This window comes from Panulirus ornatus, chromosome 4 (assembly GCF_036320965.1).
Source record: "Panulirus ornatus isolate Po-2019 chromosome 4, ASM3632096v1, whole genome shotgun sequence".
NCBI lineage: Eukaryota > Metazoa > Arthropoda > Malacostraca > Decapoda > Palinuridae > Panulirus > Panulirus ornatus.
In genome coordinates this window covers 50,124,919-50,150,510 of record NC_092227.1, presented here as the reverse complement: position 1 = coordinate 50,150,510, position 25,592 = coordinate 50,124,919, and the positions used below count along the sequence as shown (strand labels likewise).

The 25,592-nt window shown below is 40.2% G+C and overlaps 1 protein-coding gene across 2 annotated transcripts in view; it reads left to right on the top strand.

Moving 5' to 3' along the window:
• The window catches only part of Oscillin (glucosamine-6-phosphate isomerase Oscillin), a 122,367-nt gene that overhangs the window by 85,350 nt on the left and 11,425 nt on the right, over positions 1–25,592 (top strand). Inside the window, exons 5-7 of one of the 2 annotated variants that reach the window (XM_071694610.1) lie at positions 1,081–1,265; positions 1,625–1,798; positions 23,767–23,815. In XM_071694610.1, the coding sequence (XP_071550711.1) occupies positions 1,081–1,265; positions 1,625–1,798; positions 23,767–23,811 (404 nt within the window). In that variant the 3' untranslated portion in view covers positions 23,812–23,815. The remainder of the gene's footprint in view (positions 1–1,080; positions 1,266–1,624; positions 1,799–23,766; positions 23,816–25,592) is intronic. The other variant, XM_071694601.1, reaches the window with a different exon arrangement.

Here is a 25,592-nt window from a genome sequence, read left to right as displayed (position 1 = left end):
TGAGGATGGTTTGCAAAGGTGGATACCTCCTCAACTGAATCATGAAGGATAGATGGGTCTTGACCCATGTATTTCTAAGGAATAAATCTCCTCATACTTGCAGGACACGACCTTGGGGAAAAAGGTCTTGAATGCTTTAAATAATCCATTCTTACTTTTTTCTTTTTTAGTAAAAACTCAATCAAGGACAAAGATCTCTGATAATTAATACAGATGGTAAACACATTATTTTATAAACTAGAGAACAGTATCTCATTTTGATATCTACAAATATGAAAATTTTTTGTCGACAATCTTGTTGCATTTTCACTACTAACACTTGCAGCCTTTTGGCCAGAAATAATAAGTCATACATAATTTGATTATGTCTTGAGGACATTTAATCTTGCAATTTTAGATAAAATGAAAAGTAACATTACTAACCTCCACATGTTTCTGTTAATATGATGGATGGTTGGTGTATACTGAAACATCAGCATTCTCTTGACAACACAACAAACAATGGAATATTACTGAATTTCCCTAAATACTTGTGTAACTGTTAAATCTTTGATACACTTTTGATTCTGAAATTATGTAGGATATGGGCATACCTGAGGAGCTCAAGTTAATGCTTCCTGCATTTTTAACTTATACCGTTTACAGTATCTTCCCTTTTATTTGACTTGCCCATGACTGGAGCATGCCTTTGCCCATGCCATTCATTTGCTGTAATAAAAATATGTACAGTCTGAGAAGCCATCACATAACATTCAAAGCCATTACACTTTGCACATCTGACATGCTCACTTTGAACATTAATATTTGGTCATATTGATTAGGAAATATTCTTTTGAAACTTTCAGCATATTAGATATTGCAGACTTTGGGATGTTATTGACATTAAAATTCCTCTTTAAGTGTACCAGAAATAGCTTAATAGCTTTTTCTAAGTCACCCATTCTACAGTCATATCTCACATGAAAGCAGAAAAGGCATGAAAAGAAGAAATATACATTTATCAGAGTAAGCTTCACTGTCTGTATGATTAATTGTTAGTACAGTATTTTCATATTTTGTATTATGTACAATGACTTTCAGGTATTGGACCTGATGGTCACATTGCCTTTAATGAACCTGGCTCCAGTCTAGTGTCCCGTACACGTGTTAAGACACTCAACCAAGAAACCATTACTGCAAATGCCCGCTTCTTTGATAATGACATGTCCAAAGTGCCCAAACAGGCTTTGACTGTAGGTGTTGGTACAGTCATGGATGCTAGGGAGGTAAGTATACTGGAATATCTATTGAGTAAAAAGTTATAGAACATCATTTACTTTTCACTGAAACTGAAGTAGGACCAATTTCAAATAAAGTATTCTAAGGGAGCCAAATCATAAAGTATTCTACATTAACTACCTGTAAGATCTGGATATGATCCTTGGATAAGGCAGTGTTGCCAGGGACTACTGTTTATTGATACATGAAGAGCAAGTTTGTCTTGGGATAACCGAAATCCTCATGTCTTTGATCATTAAATCATTGCATCCTCAGCTCATGGGAAATGGCATAAATGATCATTGCTTTCCTGCTCTTATGCAGGTCTTTCATATATAGGGTTTATGAATTTAAGTTTTTTTGATAGGTAATGGTGTTGATTACTGGGTCACACAAGGCATATGCTCTTCACATGGCCATTGAGGAGGGTGTGAACCACATGTGGACAGTATCAGCCTTTCAACAACATCCAAGGACCATAATGTTGTGTGATGAAGATGCCACACTTGAGCTTAAAGTCAAAACTGTAAAGTACTTCAAGGTAAGGAGTGGAAATAAATAGAAATATACCATTATTAGTCTGTTAGGAATTTATTAGCAGTCCTGCTGTCTTTGATGAACTGATCCTTGCAGAACTGTTCTATTAATATGAACATGAGTATCTATGCTTTCTTTCAGTGAATTTGATATGTTAATTGCATTTGTTCAGCATGTAATGATGATCAGCCAGATTTCATGAACTAAGAGAACAGATCCTTAAAGTTACACTGTGTTGAATGTTATGAGTAAGAAAACTTCATACCCTTGTGAAATGTGACTTAATTATTTGGGCGTAAAGTACTGAATCTTTAATTCAAAATTTGCAGCGCCCACCACTGCTAATAAGGAAACAATCCTCAGGGCCTAAAAAGTCACAATCCAACACACTAGATTTTTGTAACATTAGCATTACATAACATTCAGTTGTACCTGTAGAAAATGGTAATTGATCCTCTCCCAGTTTGTACAGAACACATTTTAAGGATTGCTGTTGCAGTTCTTGAACACAAGGATTACAATGAAATTAAATTACATTGCCAATGGTAGAAAAAACTGTTTCTATATTAAGTTGGAATGTGAAAATGTGTTCAGAACATTTAAAAAGAAAACTGTTATCAGAAGCTGCAGATATCTAAAAGGTGATTTCTGCTTTTCATAGTTTTTTGACCGGTTTTATTGTATTTATCTGAGAAAGAGCAATTCCCCAGTCTGTTAGAAATTATTTGCAAGCTAAAGATTTCACACCACCTCTAATACCATTACTGTATGTTGACCCCCGAAAAAAGTTCCACTTTCAGACTTATGATGTGCATGCCTTGGATCACAAATTTTCTCATAAAATGTAGAATTCCAATTGAGAAAATGGCTGGCAGATGTAGGGTGTTTTGGATATGGAGGTATACAAAGCAAGCAAGTCATAGCAAGTGGCTTGGTGAAAAGAGGAGATGAAAGCCTTGCATAAGAGTGAGGGAGGTAAGGCAACTAGAGTGGAATGGGTTGCATCTGAATTTCTTGAGAGCAGGGATGACTGTTGTTGATTGGTTAGATGGGATTTTCAGTGTATGTATGGCTAATGGCAAGGTGCTTGAGGATTGGCAGAATGCATGTACTGTGCCATTGTATAAAGGTAAGAGGGACAAAAGTGAATGTTTGAATTACATATGTATACTTTTTTGTTTACATAGTAAGCTGTATAATAAGAGTGGTGACTGAAAGGAGGTAGCATGGACAGAACACCATATTTGGAAGGAACACTGTAGCTGTAAGAGTGATACAGGATGTTTGGATCAGGAGTTTGCTGTGAGAAATATATAGAGTAAAAGAAGGATTTCTATGTCATCTATGGTTTTGGAGAAGGGATATGTTAGGGTTGATAGGCACGTTATGTGGAAGGTTATGTTGAATGTACGGTGTGGAAGGAAAGCTACTAGAATCAATAAGGAGTTTTTATCAAGGAGTTTTTATCAAGTGAGTAAGGCATGTGTGTGAGTAGAAACAGAGTAGGGTGAGTGGATCCATATTAAGGTGGGGCTGCAGCAGAGGTGGGTCCCAAGCATGTTGCAATAGAATCATATTGGTAGAGTCTTTTTTTTTCAGTGTGTATGTGTTGAGTGTTTATGGTAGCTAGATAGCCAATGATTGTTTTGTGAGCTATATTTCTTGCAGTTTTCAGCTGTGTTATATTTGATATTGAGACATTGGATGATCATGCATTGGGGGAAGTTCAGGGTAAAGTGGATGAATTGTTTGTTGAAAATACTTAGAGATTCTTTTCTTTTCCAAATCTGGTATTAGATAGCATTGTGAGGGCATTTAGCATTTGTGCTGCTTTTGTACTGATGTTTTTGGTGTAAGGAGTGAATGTTGTGTGCATCATATGTGATGCACAGAATACTTGGTGTTTTGTTCAGTGGGAGTGATTGTCCATACAAGTCAATTGGAGGGTGTCTACTTAGGGTTAAAAGTATGATTGGAGACTTTTTGGATATGCAGACATTCTGCTAATAGAAAGACGATGTTCCAGTTTATATTGTAGTACTGCATTTTTGTTCTTTGGTTAGGGATGTTGTGAATTGATCATGAGGTAATTTGCACATGAAAGGACGTTCATGTTAATGGAATATTATGTAGAAGAGGCTGAAGATGGGTAGAGAAAGAACTGTTCCTTGGGAAACTGCAGTGTAGAGGTCATGGGTTTTTGAGATGAAGCCATTGGCCACTGGCCAACCAAGTTTTGTCAAAATTGTGTCGGATACAGTTAACTATCTATAATTGAGAATGTATCAGTGGACAGTGCCAAATGCTCTCTTGACATCTATGCAGGGCAGTGGTTATGGTAGATTGAAGTCATTCAGGATATGGTGAGTGATGTCTGTAGTGTGATGGCAGAGTGTTTTGGTCTGAAGCCATATTGTTTTTCACAGAGTTCGGTGACAGAAAACAGAAGTGATACAGGGCAGTAGGAGTGGGAGTTGGGAGGTTTGGAAAATTTCAGGATTAGTATTATGTTATTAAGTTCCTAGATTTCAGGGATTTTGTGTAGCCAAGAGTGGTTGCAGATATGTGAAAATGCTTGAGTGTTTTGTGTGAAAAATTGATATGTTGTCATGTTGCAGGAGAGTTCTTTAAGGTCATAACTGGATTACTTTACTTAAGAATTAAGTGAAATAAAGAACTGTTTTATGAATTTATGCAGCCATTTGGCTAAACATAAACTACTGAGATCACAGAAATGTGGGTCAGAATAGTAACTAATTAACCAGTCACAAAAGATCTAAGATCAAAGTGGGACTGAATACTTCTATACTAGGGTGAAGCACATAAGTGAGGTACATCTATATAGTCAAAGTGGCAGATAAACAGGAAGATTTATAGAGCAAATTTTATGGTTTAAATACATTAGGCATTTTGTTGTAATTAGTAAAACATCAAGTGTTGAAATGTTACACACTGGTTGAATTGCAGCAATATTGTAATGACATTTGTATTCAATGGTGAACATTAAGTGATGGATAGTTTCACATTGGTTGAGACATTATTAGGGATAGGGGAGAAAGAATACTTCCCATGCACTCCTCACGTGTGATAGAAGCTGACTAAAGGGGACGGGAGCAGGGGGCTGGAAACCCTCCTCCTTGTATTTTAACTTTCTAAAAGGGGAAACAGAAGAAGGAGTCACGCGGGGAGTGCTCATCCTCCTCGAAGGCTCAGATTGGGGTGTATAAATGTGTGTGGATGAAACCAAGATGAGAAAAAAGGAGAGACAGGTAGTATGTTTGAGGAAAGGAACCTGGATGTTTTGGCTCTGAGTGAAACGAAGCTCAAGGGTAAAGGGGAAGAGTGGTTTGGGAATGTCTGGGGAGTAAAGTCAGGGGTTAGCGAGTGGACAAGAGCAAGGGAAGGAGTAGCACTACTCCTGAAACAGGAGTGGTGGGAGTATGTGATAGAGTGTAAGAAAGTAAACTCTAGATTGATATGGGTAAAACTGAAAGTGGATAGAGAGAGATGGGTGATTATTGGTGCATATGCACCCGGGCATGAGAAGAAAGATCATGAGAGGAAAGTATTTTGGGAGCAGCTGAGTGAGTGTGTTAGTAGTTTTGATGCACGAGACCAGGTTATAGTGATGGGTGATTTGAATGCAAAGGTGAGTAATGTGGCAGTTGAGGGAATAATTGGTGTACATGGGGTGTTCAGTGTTGTAAACTGAAATGGAGAAGAGCTTCTAGATTTATGTGCTGAAAAAGGACTGGTGATTGGGAATACCTGGTTTAAAAAGCGAGATATACATAAGTATATGTATGTAAGTAGGAGAGATGGCCAGAGAGCATTATTGGATTACGTGTTACTTGATAGGCGCGCGAAAGAGAGACTTTTAGATGGTAATGTGCTGAGAGGTGCAACTGGAGGGATGTTTCATGATTATCTTGTGGAGGCGAAGGTGAAGATTTGTAGAGGTTTTCAGAAGAAGAGAGAATGTTGGGATGAAAAGAGTGGTGAGAGTAAGTGAGCTTGGGAAGGAGACTTGTGTGAGGAAGTACTTGGAGAGATTGAGTACAGAATGGAAAAAGGTGAGAACAAAGGACATAAGGGGAGTAGGGGAGGAATGGGCTGTATTTAGAGAAGCAGTGATGGCTTGCCCAAAAGATGCTTGTGGCATGAGAAGTGTGGGAGGTGGGCAGATTAGAAAGGGTAGTGAGTGGTGGGATGAAGAAGTAAGAGTATTAGTGAAAGAGAAGAGAGAGGCATTTGGATGACTTTTGCAGGGAAATAATGCAAATGAGTGGGAGATGTACAAAAGAAAGAGGCAGGAGGTCAAGGGAAAGGTGCAAGAGGTGAAAAAGAGGGCAAATGAGAGTTGGGGTGAGAGAGTATCATTAAATTTTAGGGAGACTAAAAAGATGTTTTGGAAGGAGGTAAATAAAGTGCGTAAGACAAGGGAACAAATGGGAACTTCAGTGAAGGGGACTACTGGGGAGGTGATAACAAGTAGTGGTGATGTGAGAAGGAGATGGAGTGAGTATTTTGAAGGTGTGTTGAATGTGTTTGATGATAGAGTGGCAGATATAGGGTGTTTTGGTCAAGGTGGTGTGCAAAGTGAGAGGGTTAGGGAAAATGATTTGTTAAACAGAGAAGAGGTAGTAAAGCTTTGCGGAAGATGAAAGCCGGCAAGGCAGTGGGTATGGATGGTATTGCAGTGGAATTTATTAATAAAGGGGGTGACTGTATTGTTGACTTGTTGGTAAGGTTATTTAAAGTATGTATGACTCATGGTGAGGTGCCTGAGGATTGGTGGAATGCTTGCATAGTGCCATTGTACAAAGGCAAAGGGGATAAAAGTAAGTTCTCAAATTACAGAGGTATAAGTTTGTTGAGTATTCCTGGGAGATTATACGGGAGGGTATTGATTGAGAGGGTGAAAGCATGTACAGAGCATCAGATTGGGGAAGAGCAGTGTGGTTTCAGAATTGGTAGAGGATGTGGATCAGGTGTTTGCTTTGAAGAATGTATGTGAGAAATACTTAGAAAACCAATGGATTTGTATGTAGCATTTATGGATCTGGAGAAGGCATATGATAGAGTTGATAGAGATGCTAAGTGGAAGGTATTAAGAATATATAGTGTGGGAGGGAAGTTGTTAGAAGCAGTGAAAAGTTTTTATCAAGGATGTAAGGCATGTGTACGTGTAGGAAGAGAGGAAAGTGATTGGTTCTCAGTGAATGTAGGTTTGCGGCAGGGGTGTGTGCTGTCTCCATGGTTGTTTAATTTGTTTATGGATGGGGTTGTTAGGGAGGTGAATGCAAGAGTTTTGGATAGAGGGGCAAGTATGCAGTCTGTTGTGGATGAAAGAGCTTGAGAAGTGAGTCAGTTGTTGTTCACTGATGATACAGTGCTGGTGGCTGATTCATGTGAGAAACTGCACAAGCTGGTGACTGAGTTTGGTAAAGTGTGAGAAAGAAGAAAGCTGAGAGTAAATGTGATTAAGAGCAAGGTTATTAGGTACAGCAGGGTTGAGGGACAAGTCAACTGGGAGGTAAGTTTGAATGGAGAAAAACTGGAGGAAGTGAAGAGTTTTCAATATCTGGGAGTGGATTTGGCAGCGGATGGAATCATGGAAGTGGAAGTGAATCATAGGGTGGGGATTGGAGGATTGGAGGAATGCTTGCCTAGTGTCATTGTACAAAGGCAAAGGGGAAAAAAGTGTGTGCTCAAATTAAAGAGGTATAAGTTTGTTGAGCATTCCTGGGAAATTATATGGGAGGGTATTGATTGAGAGGGTGAAGGCATGTATAGAGCATCAGATTGGGGAAGAGCAGTGTGGTTTCGGAAGTGGTAGAGGATGTGTGGATCAGATGTTTGCATTGAAGAATGTATGTGAGAAATACCTAGAAAAGCAAATGGATTTGTATGTAGCATTTATGGATCTGGAGAAGGCATATGATAGAGTTGATAGAGATGCTCCATGGAAGGTATTAAGAATATGTGGTGTGGGAGGCAAGTTGTTAGAAGCAGTAAAAAGTTTTTATCGAGGATGTAAGGCATGTGTACGTGTAGGAAGAGAGGAAAGTGATTGGTTCCAAGTGAATGTAGGTTTGCGGCAGGGGTGTGTAATGTCTCCATGGTTGTTTAATTTGTTTATGGATGGGGTTGTTAGAGAGGTGAATGCAAGAGTTTTGGAAAGAGGGGCAAGTATGCAGTCTGCTGTGGATGAAAGAGCTTGGGAAGTGACTCAGTTGTTGTTCGCTGATGATACAGAGCTGGTGGCTGATTTGCGTGAGGAACTGCAGAAGCTGATGACTGAGTTTTGTAAAGTGTGTGAAAGAAGAAAGCTGAGAGTAAATGTGAATAAGAGCCAGGTCATTAGGTACAGTAGGGTTGAGGGACAAGTCAATTGGGAGGTAAGTTTGAATGGAGAAAAACTGGAGGAAGTGAAGTGTTTTAGATACCTGGGAGTTGATTTGGCAGCAGATGGAACCATGGAAGCGGAAGTGAATCACAGGTTGGGGAGGGGGCGAAAGTTCTGGGAGTGTTGAAGAATGTGTGGAAGTTGAGAACATTATCTCAGAAAGGAAAAATGGGTATGTTTGAAGGAATAGTGGTTCCAACAATGTTATATGGTTGTGAGGCATGGGGTATGGATAGAGTTGTTCGGAGGAGGGTGGATGTGTTGGAAATGAGATGTTTGAGGACAATATGTGGTGTGAGGTGATTTGATCGAGTAAGTAATAATAGGGTAAGAGGGATGCGTGGTAATAAAAAGAGTGTGGTTGAGAGAGAAGAGGGTGTTTTGAAATGGTTTGGTCACAAAGAGAGTATGGGTGAGGAAAGATTGACCAATAGGATATATGTGTCAGAGGTGGAGGGAACGAAGAGAAGTGGGAGACCAAATTGGAGGTGGAAAGATGGAGTGAAAAAGATTTTGAGTGATCGGGGCCTGAACATGCAGGAGGGTGAAAGGCATGCAAGGAATAGAGTGAATTTGAACGATGTGCTATACTGGGGTCGATGTGCTGTCAATGGATTGAACCGGGGCATGTGAAGCGTCTGGGGTAAACTATGGAAAGTTCTGTAGGGCCTGGATGTGTTAAGGGAGTTGTGGTTTCGGTGCATTATTACATGGCAGCTAGAGACTGAGTGTGAACGAATGTGGCCTTAGTTGTGTTTTCCTAGTGCTACCTCGCGCACATGAGGGGAGAGAGGGTTGGTATTTCTTGTGTGGCGGGGAGGCGATGGGAATGAATAAAGGCAGACAGTATGTATTATATACATGTGTATATATGTATATGTCTGTGTGTGTATATTTATGTTTACATTGAGATGTATAGGTATGTATATTTGTGTGTGTGTGGACGTGTAGATATATACATGTGTATGTGGGTGGGTTGGGCCATTCTTTCATCTGTTTTCTTGTGCTACCTCGCTAATGTGGGAGACAGCAACAAAGCAAAATTAATAGATAAGTGTATATATATATATATATATATATATATATATATGGTTTGGGCACATAGAGAGAATGAGTGAGGAAAGATTGACCAAGAGGATATATGTGTCGGAGGTGGAGGGAACGGGGAGAAGTGGGAGACCAAATTGGAGGTGGAAAGATGGAGTGAAAAAGATTTTGTGTGATTGGAGCCTGAACATGCAGGAGGGTGAAAGTAGGGCAAGGAATAGAGTGAATTGGATCGATGTGGTATACCGGGGTTGACGTGCTGTCAGTGGATTGAATCAGGGCATGTGAAGCGTCTGGGGTAAACCATGGAAAGCTGTGTAGGTATGTATATTTGTGTGTGTGGACGTATATATATACATGTGTATGGGGGTGGGTTGGGCCATTTCTTTCGTCTGTTTCCTTGCGCTACCTCGCAAACGCGGGAGACAGCGACAAAGCAAAAAAAAGAATATATATATATATATATATATATTTAATATGGGTAAAATTGAAAGTTGATGGAGAGAGGTGGGTGATTATTGGTGCATATGCACCTGGGCATGAGAAGAAAGATCATGAGAGGCAAGTGTTTTGGGAGCAGCTAAATGAGTGTGTTAGCGGTTTTGATGCACGAGACCGGGTTATGGTGATGGGTGATTTGAATGCAAAGGTGAGTCATGTGGCAGTTGAGGGAATAATTGGTATGCATGGGGTGTTCAGTGTTGTAAATGGAAATGGTGAAGAGCTTGTAGATTTATGTGCTGAAAAAGGACTGATGATTGGGAATACCTGGTTTAAAAAGCGAGATATACATAAGTATACTTATGTAAGTAGGAGAGATGGCCAGAGAGCGTTATTGGATTACGTGTTAATTGACAGGCGTGCGAAAGAGAGACTTTTGGATGTTAATGTGCTGAGAGGTGCAACTGGAGGGATGTCTGATCATTATCTTGTGGAGGCTAAGGTGAAGATTAGTATGGGTTTTCAGAAAAGAGGAGTGAATGTTGGGGTGAAGAAGGTGGTGAGAGTAAGTGAGCTTGGGAAGGAGACCTGTGTGGGGAAGTACCAGGAGAGACTGTGTACAGAATGGAAAAAGGTGAGAACAATGGAAGTAAGGGGAGTCGGGGAGGAATGGGATGTATTTAGGGAATCAGTGATGGATTGCGCAAAAGATGCTTGTGGCATGAGAAGAGTGGGAGGTGGGCTGTTTAGAAAGGGTAGTGTGTGGTGGGATGAAGAAGTAAGAGTATTAGTGAAAGAGAAGAGAGAGGCATTTGGACGATTTTTGCAGGGAAAAAATGCAATTGAGTGGGAGAAGTATAAAAGAAAGAGACAGGAGGTCAAGAGAAAGGTGCAAGAGGTGAAAAAAAGGGCAAATGAGAGTTGGGGTGAGAGACTATCAGTAAATTTTAGGGAGAATAAAAAGATGTTCTGGAAGGAGGTAAATAGGGTGCGTAAGACAAGGGAGCAAATGGGAACTTCAGTGAAGGGCGTAAATGGGGAGGTGATAACAAGTAGCGGTGATGTGAGAAGGAGATGGAATGAGTATTTTGAAGGTTTGTTGAATGTGTCTGATGACAGAGTGGCAGATATAGGGTGTTTTGGTCGAGGTGGTGTGCAAAGTGAGAGGGTTAGGGAAAATGATTTGGTAAACAGAGAAGAGGTAGTAAAAGCTTTGCGGAAGATGAAAGCCGGCAAGGCAGCAGGTTTGGATGGTATTGCAGTGGAATTTATTAAGAAAGGGGGTGACTGTATTGTTGACTGGTTGGTAAGGTTATTTAATGTATGTATGACTCATGGTGAGGTGCCTGAGGATTGGCGGAATGCGTGCATAGTGCCATGGTACAAAGGCAAAGGGGATAAGAGTGAGTGCTCAAATTACAGAGGTATAAGTTTGTTGAGTATTCCTGGTAAATTATATGGGAGGGTATTGATTGAGAGGGTGAAGGCATGTACAGAGCATCAGATTGGGGAAGAGCAGTGCGGTTTCAGAAGTGGTAGAGGATGTGTGGATCAGGTGTTTGCTTTGAAGAATGTATGTGAGAAATACTTAGAAAAGCAAATGGATTTGTATGTAGCATTTATGGATCTGGAGAAGGCATATGATAGAGTTGATAGAGATGCTCTGTGGAAGGTATTAAGAATATATGGTGTGGGAGGCAAGTTGTTAGAAGCAGTGAAAAGTTTTTATCGAGGATGTAAGGCATGTGTACGTGTAGGAAGAGAGGAAAGTGATTGGTTCTCAGTGAATGTAGGTTTGCGGCAGGGGTGTGTGATGTCTCCATGGTTGTTTAATTTGTTTATGGATGGGGTTGTAAAGGAGGTAAATGCAAGAGTCCTGGAAAGAGGGGCAAGTATGAAGTCTGTTGGGGATGAGAGAGCTTGGGAAGTGAGTCAATTGTTGTTCGCTGATGATACAGCGCTGGTGGCTGATTCATGTGAGAAACTGCAGAAGCTGGTGACTGAGTTTGGTAAAGTGTGTGGAAGAAGAAAGTTGAGAGTAAATGTGAATAAGAGCCAGGTCATTAGGTACAGTAGGGTTGAGGGACAAGTCAATTGGGAGGTGAGTTTGAATGGAGAAAAACTGGAGAAGTAAAGTGTTTTAGATATCTGGGAGTGGATTTGGCAGCGGATGGAATCATGGAAGTGGAAGTGAATCATAGGGTGGGGATTGGAGGATTGGAGGAATGCTTGCCTAGTGTCATTGTACAAAGGCAAAGGGGATAAAGTAAGTTCTCAAATTACAGAGGTATAAGTTTGTTGAGCATTCCTGGAAATTATATGGGAGGGTATTGATTGAGAGGTGAAGGCATGTATAGAGCATCAGATTGGGGAAGAGCAGTGTGGTTTCGGAAGTGGTAGAGGATGTGTGGATCAGATGTTTGCATTGAAGAATGTATGTGAGAAATACTTAGAAAAGCAAATGGATTTGTATGTAGCATTTATGGATCTGGAGAAGGCATATGATAGAGTTGATAGAGATGCTAAGTGGAAGGTATTAAGAATATGTGGTGTGGGAGGCAAGTTGTTAGAAGCAGTGAAAAGTTTTTATCAAGGATGTAAGGCATGTGTACGTGTAGGAAGAGAGGAAAGTGATTGGTTCCAAGTGAATGTAGGTTTGCGGCAGGGGTGTGTGCTGTCTCCATGGTTGTTTAATTTGTTTATGGATGGGGTTGTTAGAGAGGTGAATGCAAGAGTTTTTGGATAGAGGGGCAAGTATGCAGTCTGTTGTGGATGAAAGAGCTTGAGAAGTGAGTCAGTTGTTGTTCACTGATGATACAGTGCTGGTGGCTGATTCATGTGAGAAACTGCAGAAGCTGGTGACTGAGTTTGGTAAAGTGTGTGAAGAAGAAAGTTGAGAGTAAATGTGATTAAGAGCAAGGTTATTAGGTACAGCAGGGTTGAGGGACAAGTCAATTGGAGGGTGTCTACTTAGGGTTAAAAGTATGATTGGAGACTTTTTGGATATGCAGACATTCTGCTAATAGAAAGACGATGTTCCAGTTTATATTGTAGTACTGCATTTTTGTTCTTTGGTTAGGGATGTTGTGAATTGATCATGAGGTAATTTGCACATGAAAGGACGTTCCAAGTTAATGGAATATTATGTAGAAGAGGCTGAAGATGGGTAGAGAAAGAACTGTTCCTTGGGAAACTGCAGTGTAGAGTCATGGGTTTTTGAGATGAAGCCATTGGCCACTGGCCAACCAAGTTTTGTCAAAATTGTGTCGGATACAGTTAACTATCTATAATTGAGAATGTATCAGTGGACAGTGCCAAATGCTCTCTTGACATCTATGCAGGGCAGTGGTTATGGTAGATTGAAGTCATTCAGGATATGGTGAGTGATGTCTGTAGTGTGATGCAGAGTGTTTTGGTCTGAAGCCATATTGTTTTTCACAGAGTTCGGTGACAGAAAACAGAAGTGATACAGGGCAGTAGGAGTGGGAGTTGGGAGGTTTTGGAAAATTTCAGGATTAGTATTATGTTATTAAGTTCTTGATTTCAGGGATTTTGTTGTAGCCAAGAGTGGTTGCAGATATGTGAAAATGCTTGAGTGTTTTGTGTGAAAAATTGATATGTTGTCATGTTGCAGGAGAGTTCTTTAAGGTCATAACTGGATTACTTTACTTAAGAATTAAGTGAAATAAAGAACTGTTTTATGAATTTATGCAGCCATTTGGCTAAACATAAACTACTGAGATCACAGAAATGTGGGTCAGAATAGTAACTAATTAACCAGTCACAAAGATCTAAGATCAAAGTGGGACTGAATACTTCTATACTAGGGTGAAGCACATAAAGTGAGGTACATCTATATAGTCAAAGTGGCAGATAAACAGGAAGATTTATAGAGCAAATTTTATGGTTTAAATACATTAGGCATTTTGTTGTAATTAGTAAAACATCAAGTGTTGAAATGTTACACCACTGGTTGAATTGCAGCAATATTGTAATGACATTTGTATTCAATGGTGAACATTAAGTGATGGATAGTTTCACATTGGTTGAGACATTATTAGGGATAGGGGAGAAAGAATACTTCCCATGCACTCCTCACGTGTGATAGAAGCTGACTAAAGGGGACGGGAGCAGGGGGCTGGAAACCCTCCTCATCTTTCCACCTCCAATTTGGTCTCCCACTTCTCCTCGTTTCCTCCACCTCTGACACATATCCTCTTGGTCAATCTTTCCTCACTCATTCTCTCCATGTGACCAAACCATTTTAAAACACCCTCTTCTGCTCTGTCAACTACACTCTTTTTATTTCCACACATCTCTCTTACCCTTACGTTACTTACTCGATCAAACCACCTCACACCACATATTGTCCTCAAACATCTCATTTCCAGCACATCCACCCTCCTGTGCACAACTCTATCCATAGCCCATGCCTCGCAACCATACAACATTGTTGGAACTACAATTCCTGCAAACATACCCATTTTGGCTTTCGGAGATAATGTTCTCGTCTTCCAAACATTCTTGAAGGCTCCCAGAATTTTCACCCCCTCCCCCACCCTATGATTCACTTCCGCTTCCATTGTTCCATTCGCTGCCAGATCCATTCTCAGATATCTAAAACACTTTACTTCCTCCTGTTTTTCTCCATTCAAACTTACCTCCCAATTGACTTGACCCTCAACCCTACTGTACCTAATAACCTTGCTCTTATTCACATTTACTCTTAATTTTCTTCTTTCACACACTTTACCAAACTCAGTCACCAACTTCTGCAGTTTCTCACATGAATCAGCCACCAGCGCTGTATCATCAGCGAACACCAACTGACTCACTTCCCAAGATCTCTCATCCACAACAGACTGCATATTTGCCCCTCTTTCCAAAACTCTTGCATTCACCTCTCTAACAACCCCATCCATAAACAAATTAAACAACCATGGAGACATCACACACCCCTGCCGCAAACCTACATTCACTGAGAACCAATCACTTTCCTCTCTTCCTACACATACACATGCCTTACATCCTCGATAAAAACTTTTAACTGCTTCTAACAACTTGCCTCCCACACCATATATTCTTAATACCTTCCACAGAGCATCTCTATCAACTCTATCATACACCTTCTCCAGATCCATAAATGCTACATACAAATCCATTTGCTTTTCTAAGTATTTCTCACATACATTCTTCAAAGCAAACACCTGATCCACACATCCTCTACCACTTCTGAAACCACACTGCTCTTCCCCAGTCTGATGCTCTGTACATGCCTTCACCCTCTCAATCAATACCCTCCCATATAATTTACCAGGAATACTCAACAAACTTATACCTCTGTAATTTGAGCACTCACTCTTATCCCCTTTGCCTTTGTACAATGGCACTATGCAAGCATTTCGCCAATCCTCAGGCACCTCACCATGAATCATACATACATTAAATAACCTTACCAACCAGTCAACAATACAGTCACCCCCTTTTTTAAGAAATTCCACTGCAATACCATCCAAACCTGTTGCCTTGCCGGCTTTCATTTTCCGCAAAGCTTTTACTACCTCTTCTCTGTTTACCAAATCATTTTCCCTAACCCTCTCACTTTGCACACCACCTCGACCAAAACACCCTATATCGGCCACTCTATTATCAAACACACTCAACAAACCTTCAAAATACTCACTCCATCTCCTTCTCACATCACCACAACTTGTTGTCACCTCCCCACTAGCCCCCTTCACTGAAGTTCCCATTTGCTCCCATGTCTTACGCACTTTATTTACCTCCTTCCAAAACATATTTTTATTCTCCCTAAAATTTAATGATACTCTCTCACCCCAACTCTTATGTGCCCTCTTTTTCACCTCTTGCACCTCTCTCTTGACCTCCTGCCTCTTTCTTTTATACATCTCCCACTCATTTGCATTTTTCCCCTGCAAAAACCGTCCAAATGCCTCTCTCTTCTCTTTCACTAATAATCTTACTTCTTCATCCCACCACTCACTACCCTTTCTAATCAAGCCACCTCCCATGCTTCTCATGCCACAAGCATCTTTTGAGCAAGCCATCACTGCTTCCCTAGATACATCCCATTCCTCCCCCACTCCCCTTACCTCCTTTGTTCTCACCTTTTTCCATTCTGTACTCAGTCTCTCTTGGTACTTCCTCACACAAGTCTCCTTCCCAAGCTCACTTACTCTCACCACTCTCTTCACCCCAACATTATCTCTTCTTTTCTGAAAACCCCTACAAATCTTCACCTTTGCCTCCACAAGATAATGATCAGACATCCCTCCAGTTGCCCCTCTTAGCACATTAACATCCAAAAGTCTCTCTTTCGCGCGCCTATCAATTAACATGTAATCCAATAACGCTCTCTGGCCATCTCTCCTACTTACATACGTATACTTATGTATATCTCGCTTTTTAAACCAGGTATTCCCAATCACCAGTTCTTTTTCAGCACATAAATCTACAAACTCTTCACCATTTCCATTTACAACACTGAACACCCCATGTATACCAATTATTCCCTCAACTGCCACATTACTCACCTTTGCATTTAAATCACCCATCACTATAACCCAGTGTTGTGCATCAAAACCACTAACACACTTATTCAGCCGCTCCCAAAACACTTGCCTCTCATGATCTTTCTTCTCATGCCCAGGTGCATATGCACCAATAATCACCCATCTCTCTCCATCAACTTTCAGTTTTACCCATATCAATCTAGAATTTACTTTCTTACACTCTATCACATATTCCCACAACTCCTGTTTCAGAAGTAGCGCTACTCCTTCCCTTGCTCTTGTCCTCTCACTAACCCCTGACTTTACTCCCAAGACATTCCCAAACCACTCTTCCCCTTTACCCTTGAGCTTCCTTTCACTCAGAGCCAAAACATCCAGGTTCCTTTTCTCAAACATACAACCTATCTCTCCTTTTCTCTCATCTTGGTTACATCCACACACATTTAGACACCCCAATCTGAGCCTTCGAGGAGGATGAGCACTCCCCGCGTGACTCCTTCTGTTTCCCCTTTTAGAAAGTCAAAATACGAGGAGGGGAGGGTTTCTGGCCCCCGCTCCCGTCCCCTTTAGTCGCCTTCTACGACACATGAGGAATGCGTGGGAAGTATTCTTTTCCCCCTATCCCCAGGGATTTTCTTTTCTTTCAAACTATTCGCCATTTCCCGCGTTAGCGAGGTAGCGTTGAGAACAGAGGACTGGACCTTTAAGGGAATATCCTCACCTGGCCCCCTTCTCTGTTCCTTCTTTTGGAAAATTATCCCCAGGGATATATATATTTATTCATTTTTTATTTTGCTTTGTCGCTGTCTCCCGCGTTTGCGAGGTAGCGCAAGGCAACAGACGAAAGAAATGGCCCAACCTACCCCCATACACTTGTATATACATACACGTCCCCACACGCAAATATACATACCCATACATCTCAATGTACACGTATATATACACACACAGACATATACATATATACACATGCACACAATTCACACTGTCTGCCTTTATTCATTCCCATCGCCACCTCGCCACACATGGAATAACATCCCCCTCCCCCCTCATGTGTGCGAGGTAGTGCTAGGAAAAGACAACAAAGGCCCCATTCGTTCACACTCAGTCTCTAGCTGTCATGCAATAATGCCCAAAACCACAGCTCCCTTTCCACATCAAGGCCCCACAGAACTTTCCATGGTTTACCCCACACGCTTCTCATGCCCTGATTCAATCCATTGACAGCACATCGACCCCGGTATACCACATTGATCCAATTCACTCTATTCCTTGCCCGCCTTTCACCCTCCTGCACGTTCAGGCCCCGATCACTCAAAATCTTTTTCACCCCATCTTTCCACCTCCAATTTGGTCTCCCACTTCTCCTCGTTCCCTACACCTCCAACACATATATCCTCTTATATATATATATATATATATATATATATATATATATATATATATATATATATATATATATATATATTCGCAGGAAGTGTATGTGTTTTAGATACCAGCAGTGGACATAGAAGCAAATGAAACCATTCTTTGGAAGTGTCACAGGGCTGGTGATGGGGCGAAGGTTTTGACACAATTGAAGAATGTATTATTGAAGAGATCAGTATTGGGAGGGCAAAAATGTATTTGTCTGAAGGTACAGTAGTCCTACAAATGTTGTATATATGCAAAGCATGGTCTATTGACGAGGATGTTTGGAGGAGGGCAGAAGTGTTGGAAATGAAATACAGTGCGAGATGGTTTGATCAAGCAAGTAATCAAAGGGTAAGACAGAGGTGTGATAGTGAAAAAAGAGAGTGTGGTTGAGGGAGCTGAGATCGTATGCTGAAATGGTTTGGACATATGGAGAGAATGAGAAAAGAGAAGTTAATGAAGAGGATATATGTGACAGAAGTGGTGGGGACAAGGAGAAGGGTGAAACCAAATTGAAGATGGAAGGAAGAAGATTTTGAGTGATCAGGGCATGAACATACAGGGGGGTAAATAGCATGCATAGGATGGAGTCGATTGGAATCATGGTATACAGGGGTCTTGAACTAGGGCATGTCAAGTGGCCAGAGGAAACAATCATGGAAAGGTCTGTGGGGCCTGGTTTTGGATAGAGGGCTATGGTCTCAGTGCATTGCACATGACAGCTAAAGAATGGATGCAAGTGAATGCATCCTTTCTTTGGCTGCTCCTGGCACCACCTTGATAACATGGGACATAGCGATGAAGTATGAACAAATATATATGTATATACACATATGTATACAGGAAGCACATTTTCTTTTATGCACGTGGTATGAACATGACAGCATATTCACATTTCTTTATCTTCTTTCTTATGTTCTTCAATTTTCTTATCACTGTTCCACTAAAGGTGCATGTTCAAACTGGTTGAGCGAAATCATTCATTTTACTTTGATGTCTCACCTTCAAGGAATCATCTTCAGCAATACATAGTTATACCAAATACTTCACACTAAATACACTATAATCAGACTGTACAATTGCTACATGTTTATAAGTAATCACAAATGTATGCTGAACAGCTTATGCAAAGGGCTGGCTAGATGGTCAGATACTTGTCATTGAGTGAGGTCATGATCCCAGTAGGGTTGGTGGTGGGGAGTTGAGCCAGCCTAATCCTCTCTGACCTCCTTAATGATGGTAGTGAATACCTTACTGTTGTTCCAAGAGACTGCTGTATCTTATAGTATTAGGTGATGTACCGTCAAACAGTGACCCCCTTAATGATCATAGTGAATACCTTACTGTTGTTCCAAGAGACTTTTGTCACTTGTAGTATTATGTGATGTACCATCAAACAGTGGTATTGTGAAAAGCATGTTGGCTTGGGGAACAATTATTGGGGCCAATTCCTGATGTGTACAGCTTCTAAAATTTGCCCACTGTGAAAACTGTAGAATGCTGCAAATCTTAGAAGCAGTATACATCAGGGAACAGGCCCTGGTAATCAACATCCAAGCCATCAAGCTTTCCACCGGAAACAGTGAGGTGTTCACCACCATTATTTAGAAGCTTAGAGAGGATTAAGCTAGGCCCAACCCTCCTCATCTGCCCCTATTGGGATCAGTGACCTGACATACAGCTATTTTGTTTGGTATGCAGCTTTGTTATGTTATCTTTTGAGGGAGTGGAACACCAGGCAGGTGAGGCATAGTGTAAAATGGAGTGAATGAATTGTGAGTAAAGGAAGTTCAAGGATTCTTTTTCTTGTCCATATCTGGTGCCAGTTAGTGTTCTGAGGGTATTCAATTTATGTGTTGCTTTTGTGTTCATGCTATTGGTGTGGAAAGTGAATGTCATGTGAGTGTCATATGTGATGTCTAGAATGCTTGATGTTTTGCTCACTGGGAGATACTGCTTATTGAAGGTGACGAGGGTGTGAGCTACATTCATGTCTGTTTGAGGTTAAAAGATTAATTGAAAACATCTATGGAGATGCAGATATTCTCTTCTGAGTGAGTCATTGTTCCAATTTTGTAATGTAGTGCTGGATGTTAAAATTTGCTACTGTGTAGTTGGGTATTGTGATATGATTGTGAGGTTTTCTTCATATGAAAGGACTTTCATGTTGAGGTTTGCCTGAGATAATGGAATCTGTCATGTAGGGAGAGACTGATGAGAATTTGAGAAAGAATTACTCCTAGGGAACTCGATTGTAGAGTTTTTGAGGTTAAACTCTTGTGAGTGACTCTGGCATGGCATGTAACTTCTTGTTAATTTTAAGCTGATCTTTAATTTTCCTTTTATATATTGTCAGTTGTTTCCTGACATTTCTATCTTTCTACATTTTAATTTGGTACAGTACTCTTGAACAATTGCTAAGGCAGCTTGCAGCCTGCATTCGTGTTACGTACTCTATTCATTTAAGTTGAAGTAAGTGTTGCCTGTTTCACTTATAGCACTGTCTCACCAGCATGCAAAGTTCTTCAGCAAATACTTGTACAACTGATTGTGGGTCTTTGATAATCCAACACTTACATACTGAGGAAATATGCATAGGAAAGGCTTTCCTTAAGTCAAGGAAAAGAATGAAAGTGGTACAGGTTACAGTTTTTGTAAATGCTGTTAGTCTGAATATTCATCTTTGTCATTCATGATGTTTTAAAATAACTTCCATCCTTGCCTGGTATATGATAATATGGCTCATCAGATTTTTAACCTTACTACACTTAGTATGGATGTTAGGCCCTGAATGAGTCATTAATTTCTTTGTACATTCAGCTCCATAGACAAAGACAATTTACAAAGACAAAATAATTTGAATATTCCATATATAGACTGTATAAAAGTTAACATTTTTACAATCTTTATATTTACAAAAATGAAATATTTTGAATATTCCATATATAAGTGAAATGAAAAGGTCACACAGTTTTACAATCTTTATATATTTACTGAAATAATTTCTTTGCTTCCTTGTTCATGTGTTTCACTTAATTATGTCTGTGATATGTATGATAGCTTTGTGTGATATGTTTTTGGATATTGTTCTTATTGTGGGAAAGAAGATAACAATCTGAAACCAACATTAAAAAGAACACCATTAATTGCAAAAACTCATTCAGTCTTTAGAAAAGGTAAGAGCTTATTATGAAATGAGAGGGGCAGCTAATGTCTGATCACTATCTTGTGGAGGCAAAGGTGAAAATGTAGAGGTTTTCAAAAAAGAAGAGAAAATGCTGGGGAGAAGTGAGTGGTGAGAGTAAGTGAGCTTGGAAAGGAGACTTGTGTGAGGAACTACCAGGAGAGATTGAGTGTAGAATGGCAAAAGGTGAAAGCAAATGATGTGAGGGGAGTGGGTGAAGAATGGGAAGTGTTTATGGAAGCAGTGATGGCATGTGCAAAAGATGCATGTGGCATGAGAAAGGTGGGCAGATTAGAAAGGGTGGCAAGTGATGGGATGAAGAAATGAACTTGTTGGTGAAAGAGAAGAGAGAGGCATTAGGAAGATACTTACAAGGAAGGAGTGCGAATGACTTGGAGATATATAAAAGAAAGCAGCAGGAGGTCAAGAAGAAGGTGCAGGGGTTGAAAAAGAGGGCAAAGGAGAGTTGAGGTGAGAGAGTATCATTAGACTTTAGGGAGAATAAAAAGATGTTTTGGAAGGAGGTAAATAATGTGCATCAGACAGGAAAACAAATGGGAACATTGGTGAAGGGGGAATGGGGGAAGGTAATATCAAGTAGTGATGAAGTGAGTAGGAGGTGGAGAAGGAAATTTGAAGGTTTGTTGAATGTGTTTGATGACAGAGTGGCAGATGTAAGGTGTTTTGGTCAGGGTGGTGTGTGAAATAAGAGGGTCATGGACAATGTTTTTGTTAGGAGAGAAGAGATAGTGAAAGCTTTGCAGAAGATGAAATCTGGCAAGGCAGTGGGTTTGGATGGTATTGCAGTAGAATTTATTAAGAAATAGGGTAACTGTGTTGTCGACTGGTTGGTAAGGATATTCAGTGTATGTATGGATCATGGTGAAGTGCCTGAGGATGGGCAAAATGCAAGCACAGTGCCACTGTACAAAGGCAAAGGGGATAATGGTGAGTGGTCAAACTCCAGAGGCATAAGTTTGTTGAGTATTCCTAGGAAATTGTATGGGAGGGTATTGATTGAGAGGGTGAAGGCATGTACAGACCACCAGACTGAGGAGGAGCAGTGTGGTTTCAAAAGAGGTAGAGGATGTTTGGATCAGGTGTTTGCTTTGAACAATGTGTGTGAGAAATACTTAGAAAAACAGATGGATTTGCATGTAGCATTTATGGATCTGGAGAAGGCATATGATAGGGTCGATAGAGATGCTTTGTGGAAGGTCTTAAGAGTATTTGGTGTGGGAAGTAAGCGGCTAGAAGCAGTGAAAAATTTTTACCAAGGATGTAAAGCATGTGTATGAGTAGGAAGAGAGTAGAGTGACTGGTTCCTAGTGAAGGTTGGTCTGCAGCAGGGGTGCACGGTGTCCCCATGGTTGTTGAATTTGTTTATGGATGGGGTGGTTAAGGAGGTAAATGCAAGAGTTTTAGAGAGGGGCAATATGCAGTCTGTTGGGGATTAGAGGGACTGGTAAGAGAGTCAGTTGTTGTTCACTGATGATACAGCTCTGGTGGCTGATTTTAGTAAGAAACTGCAGAAGCTGGTGAGTGAGTTTGGCAATCTGTGTGAAAGGAGAAAGTTGAGAGTAAATGTGAGTAAGAGCAAGGTAATTAGGTTCATTAGAATTGAGGGACAAGTAAAATGGGGTATAAGTTTGAATGGAAAAAAATTTGAGGAAGTGAAGTGTTTTAGGTATCTGGGAGTGGACTTAGCAGCGAATGGAACCTTGGAAGAAGAAGTGAGTCACAAGGTGGGGGAGGGGGTAAAGGTTCTGGGAGTGATATAGAATGTGTGGAAGGAGAGAATGTTATCTCAGAGAGCAAAAATGGGTATGTTTGAAGGAATAGTAGTCCCAACAATATTATATGGTTGCGAGACATGGGCCATAGATAGGGTTGTACGGAAGAGGGTGGATGTGTTGGAAATGAAATGTTTGAGGGCAATATGTGGTGTGAGGTGGTTTGATTAAGTAATGAAAGGGTAAGAGAGATGTGTGAAAATAAAATGGGTGTTGTAGAGAGAGCAGAAGTGTGTGTGTTGAAATGATTTGGGCATATGGAGAGAATGAGTGAGGAAAGATTGACAAAGAGGATATATGGGTCAGAGGTGGAGGGAATAAGTAGTGGGAGACCAAATTGGAGGTGGAAGGGTGGAATGAAAAAGAATTTGAGCGATCGGGGCCTGAACATACAGGAGGGTGAGAGGTGTGCAAGGAATAGAGTGAATTGGAACAATGTGGTATACCGTGGTCGTTGTACTGTCAGTGGACTGAACCAGGGCTTGTGAAACTTCTGGGGTAAACCATGGGAAGGTCTGTGGGGCCTGGATGAGGATAGGGAGCTGTGGTTTTGATGCATTACACATGACAGCTGGAGACTGAGTGTGAATGAATGTGGCCTTTTTTGTCTGTTTTCCTGGCACTACCTCGCTGAAGCAGGGGGTAGCAATACTGTTTCCTGTGGGGCAGGGTGGCACCAGGAATGGTTGAAGGCAAGCAAGTATGAATATGTGTATGTGTACATATATGTATATATATGTATATGTACATGTATGGGTATTCATGTATATATATATGTGAACATGAGTGGATGGACCTTTCTTCGTCTGTTTTTTGGCACTACCTTGCTGATGCGGGAAAAGGCAATCAAGTATAATAATAAAAAATGTCTAAAGAAAAATGTTCATACATGTTTGCAGATCTCTTTTCTTAGTTGAGACTTTTGAGGAAAATAGGATTTTCATTGCACTTTGCTTTCATCTGTCAAATAATACCCAGTACTTATTAAGTTAAATGATCTGTATGCTAATTTTTCATCACTCTGGTATGACAAAACTCAAAGGTATTTCATATAATGCAAGCTTTGATATGACAAGATCTTGGGAATGATGATTAACCTCTTTTTTCTGTGCTTTATTGAATCACTGTAAATAACCATTATGACTTTTACAGAATCTTCATGATATACATTCTTGCCTGATGGAGGAGGAGCCTTGATAAGGTGATGGTTGCATGGATGTCTGCTTAATGCTTGTGGTAGTTATTTAGATTAATTGTGCTCTTTAAGTTTGCTACTGTTGGCTAATACATTTTTGTATAACACATATAGTTAAAAACAAAATCCGGCTTTCCTTACACCATTTTCCTCACTCTTTTGGACAGCATCTCCCAGGTGAGAGAGGTATGATACTTGTCCAAGGTCTTTACAGTACATGCTTGGTATGGGGATTAAACTTGGGTCCCATGGTAGCCCTTTAGACCTTAGCATGAATCATAACTCAGTTGCATAGAAGTAGTCTTTGTATTTGTGTCATCTCTGTAGACTAGCAAACTAAACTTTTTCTCAGGTTAAGGGGAAAAGTCAGTCCTGAGAATGCCCACAAGGTCCACTTATGGGTTAGTTCAACCCACAGTGGTACAAATGAGAATTACTTTACACAATCTAATCATGTTTACCGTTTTTCATATTTGAGAACCTCATAGATATATATTAATCAGTATGAATGCAATGCTAGTTTGGTTTATTGTGCAGCATTTGATGAAGTCCTGAGTTACTACCAGTTGTATAGCCCTTTTTGGTCAGTTTTCCACATTAATGCTAAATCCAACATGCTACCCTGCTTTGCTTCATTAAAAATTATTCCATCTAAACTATTGAGCACCTGCGTTAGTGTAATCTGTTATTACTTGGTTTTCTCAGCATTAATAATTTTCATGTTAATTGTGATCAGAAACAAAAGCCAAAGATGGCTTGTCTGAAGTTATGGTGCACATATATCTGTTTATAAAGGTTTTTTGGTTTCTGTTGTTTTAATTCTATTGATACTTTCCATTCTTTTTGAAGATTGACTGGTTCCTTGATGTGAAGTGGTTAATTTGGTAAGGTACCCAGGGTAGTTTGTATGATATTTAAAATAATTTGGTAGGCATAAACACCAGTGGGTCCATTGATGATTTAGATTAGTAGGTCTTTACATAATTAAAATTCAGCCGAGGTCAAAGGTCTTGAAAGTAAGCAGAGTTCCTGCATGGCATCACTGCTGTAAGATGACCTGTACTAGTATTTTTGTTTGAAATGAGTACATGTTCCTAAACTACTCTTATCTGTGAAGGAATTTGTAGCTGATTATTTGGAAATATTTGTACAGCATAACTAATTTCTTCCTTGTAGGTGAGGGTAAGGATATTAACATGTGTAAACTGTTATGATAATGCTCTTAAGAATTTAAAGCCTGTGTGTTTTGTTTACATTACCTACTTGTTTTGTATGGAGAGGGAGTTTTGCACTCATGAGATCTCATCACTTGCACAATGATTGCTATCATACAACCTTGTAAATTTATGTATGCTGTCTACATTAACCACAGCATGTCAATGTGTTCCATTGATCCACCACTCTTGTAATATATGATTGTTTCTTTACATTCATGTTAACAAGTTTCTTACTTAATTTCATGTTAGTTCTGTGGTCCCTCTTTCTTTTCATCACAAGGAACTGTCCATTGTTCACATCATTGACCTTTTTTAAAAACTTAAAGGTTGTGATGAGGTCACCCATTCAGTCTTTTCTCTTGCAAAGTGGGTAGCTTAGCTCTCTTAATTTCGGTACCATATTTACTGCCATCCTCTGAATCTTCTCTGTTAGCTCTTTGTGCTTCTTTAGGTGCAGTGACCAAACCTGAGAAGCATATTGTACCTTTAGACTTGTTTAATATGAATAGCTTGCTAATTATGTCCTTATCCACATACATGAAAGCTGTTCTGATATATGCCAGTAG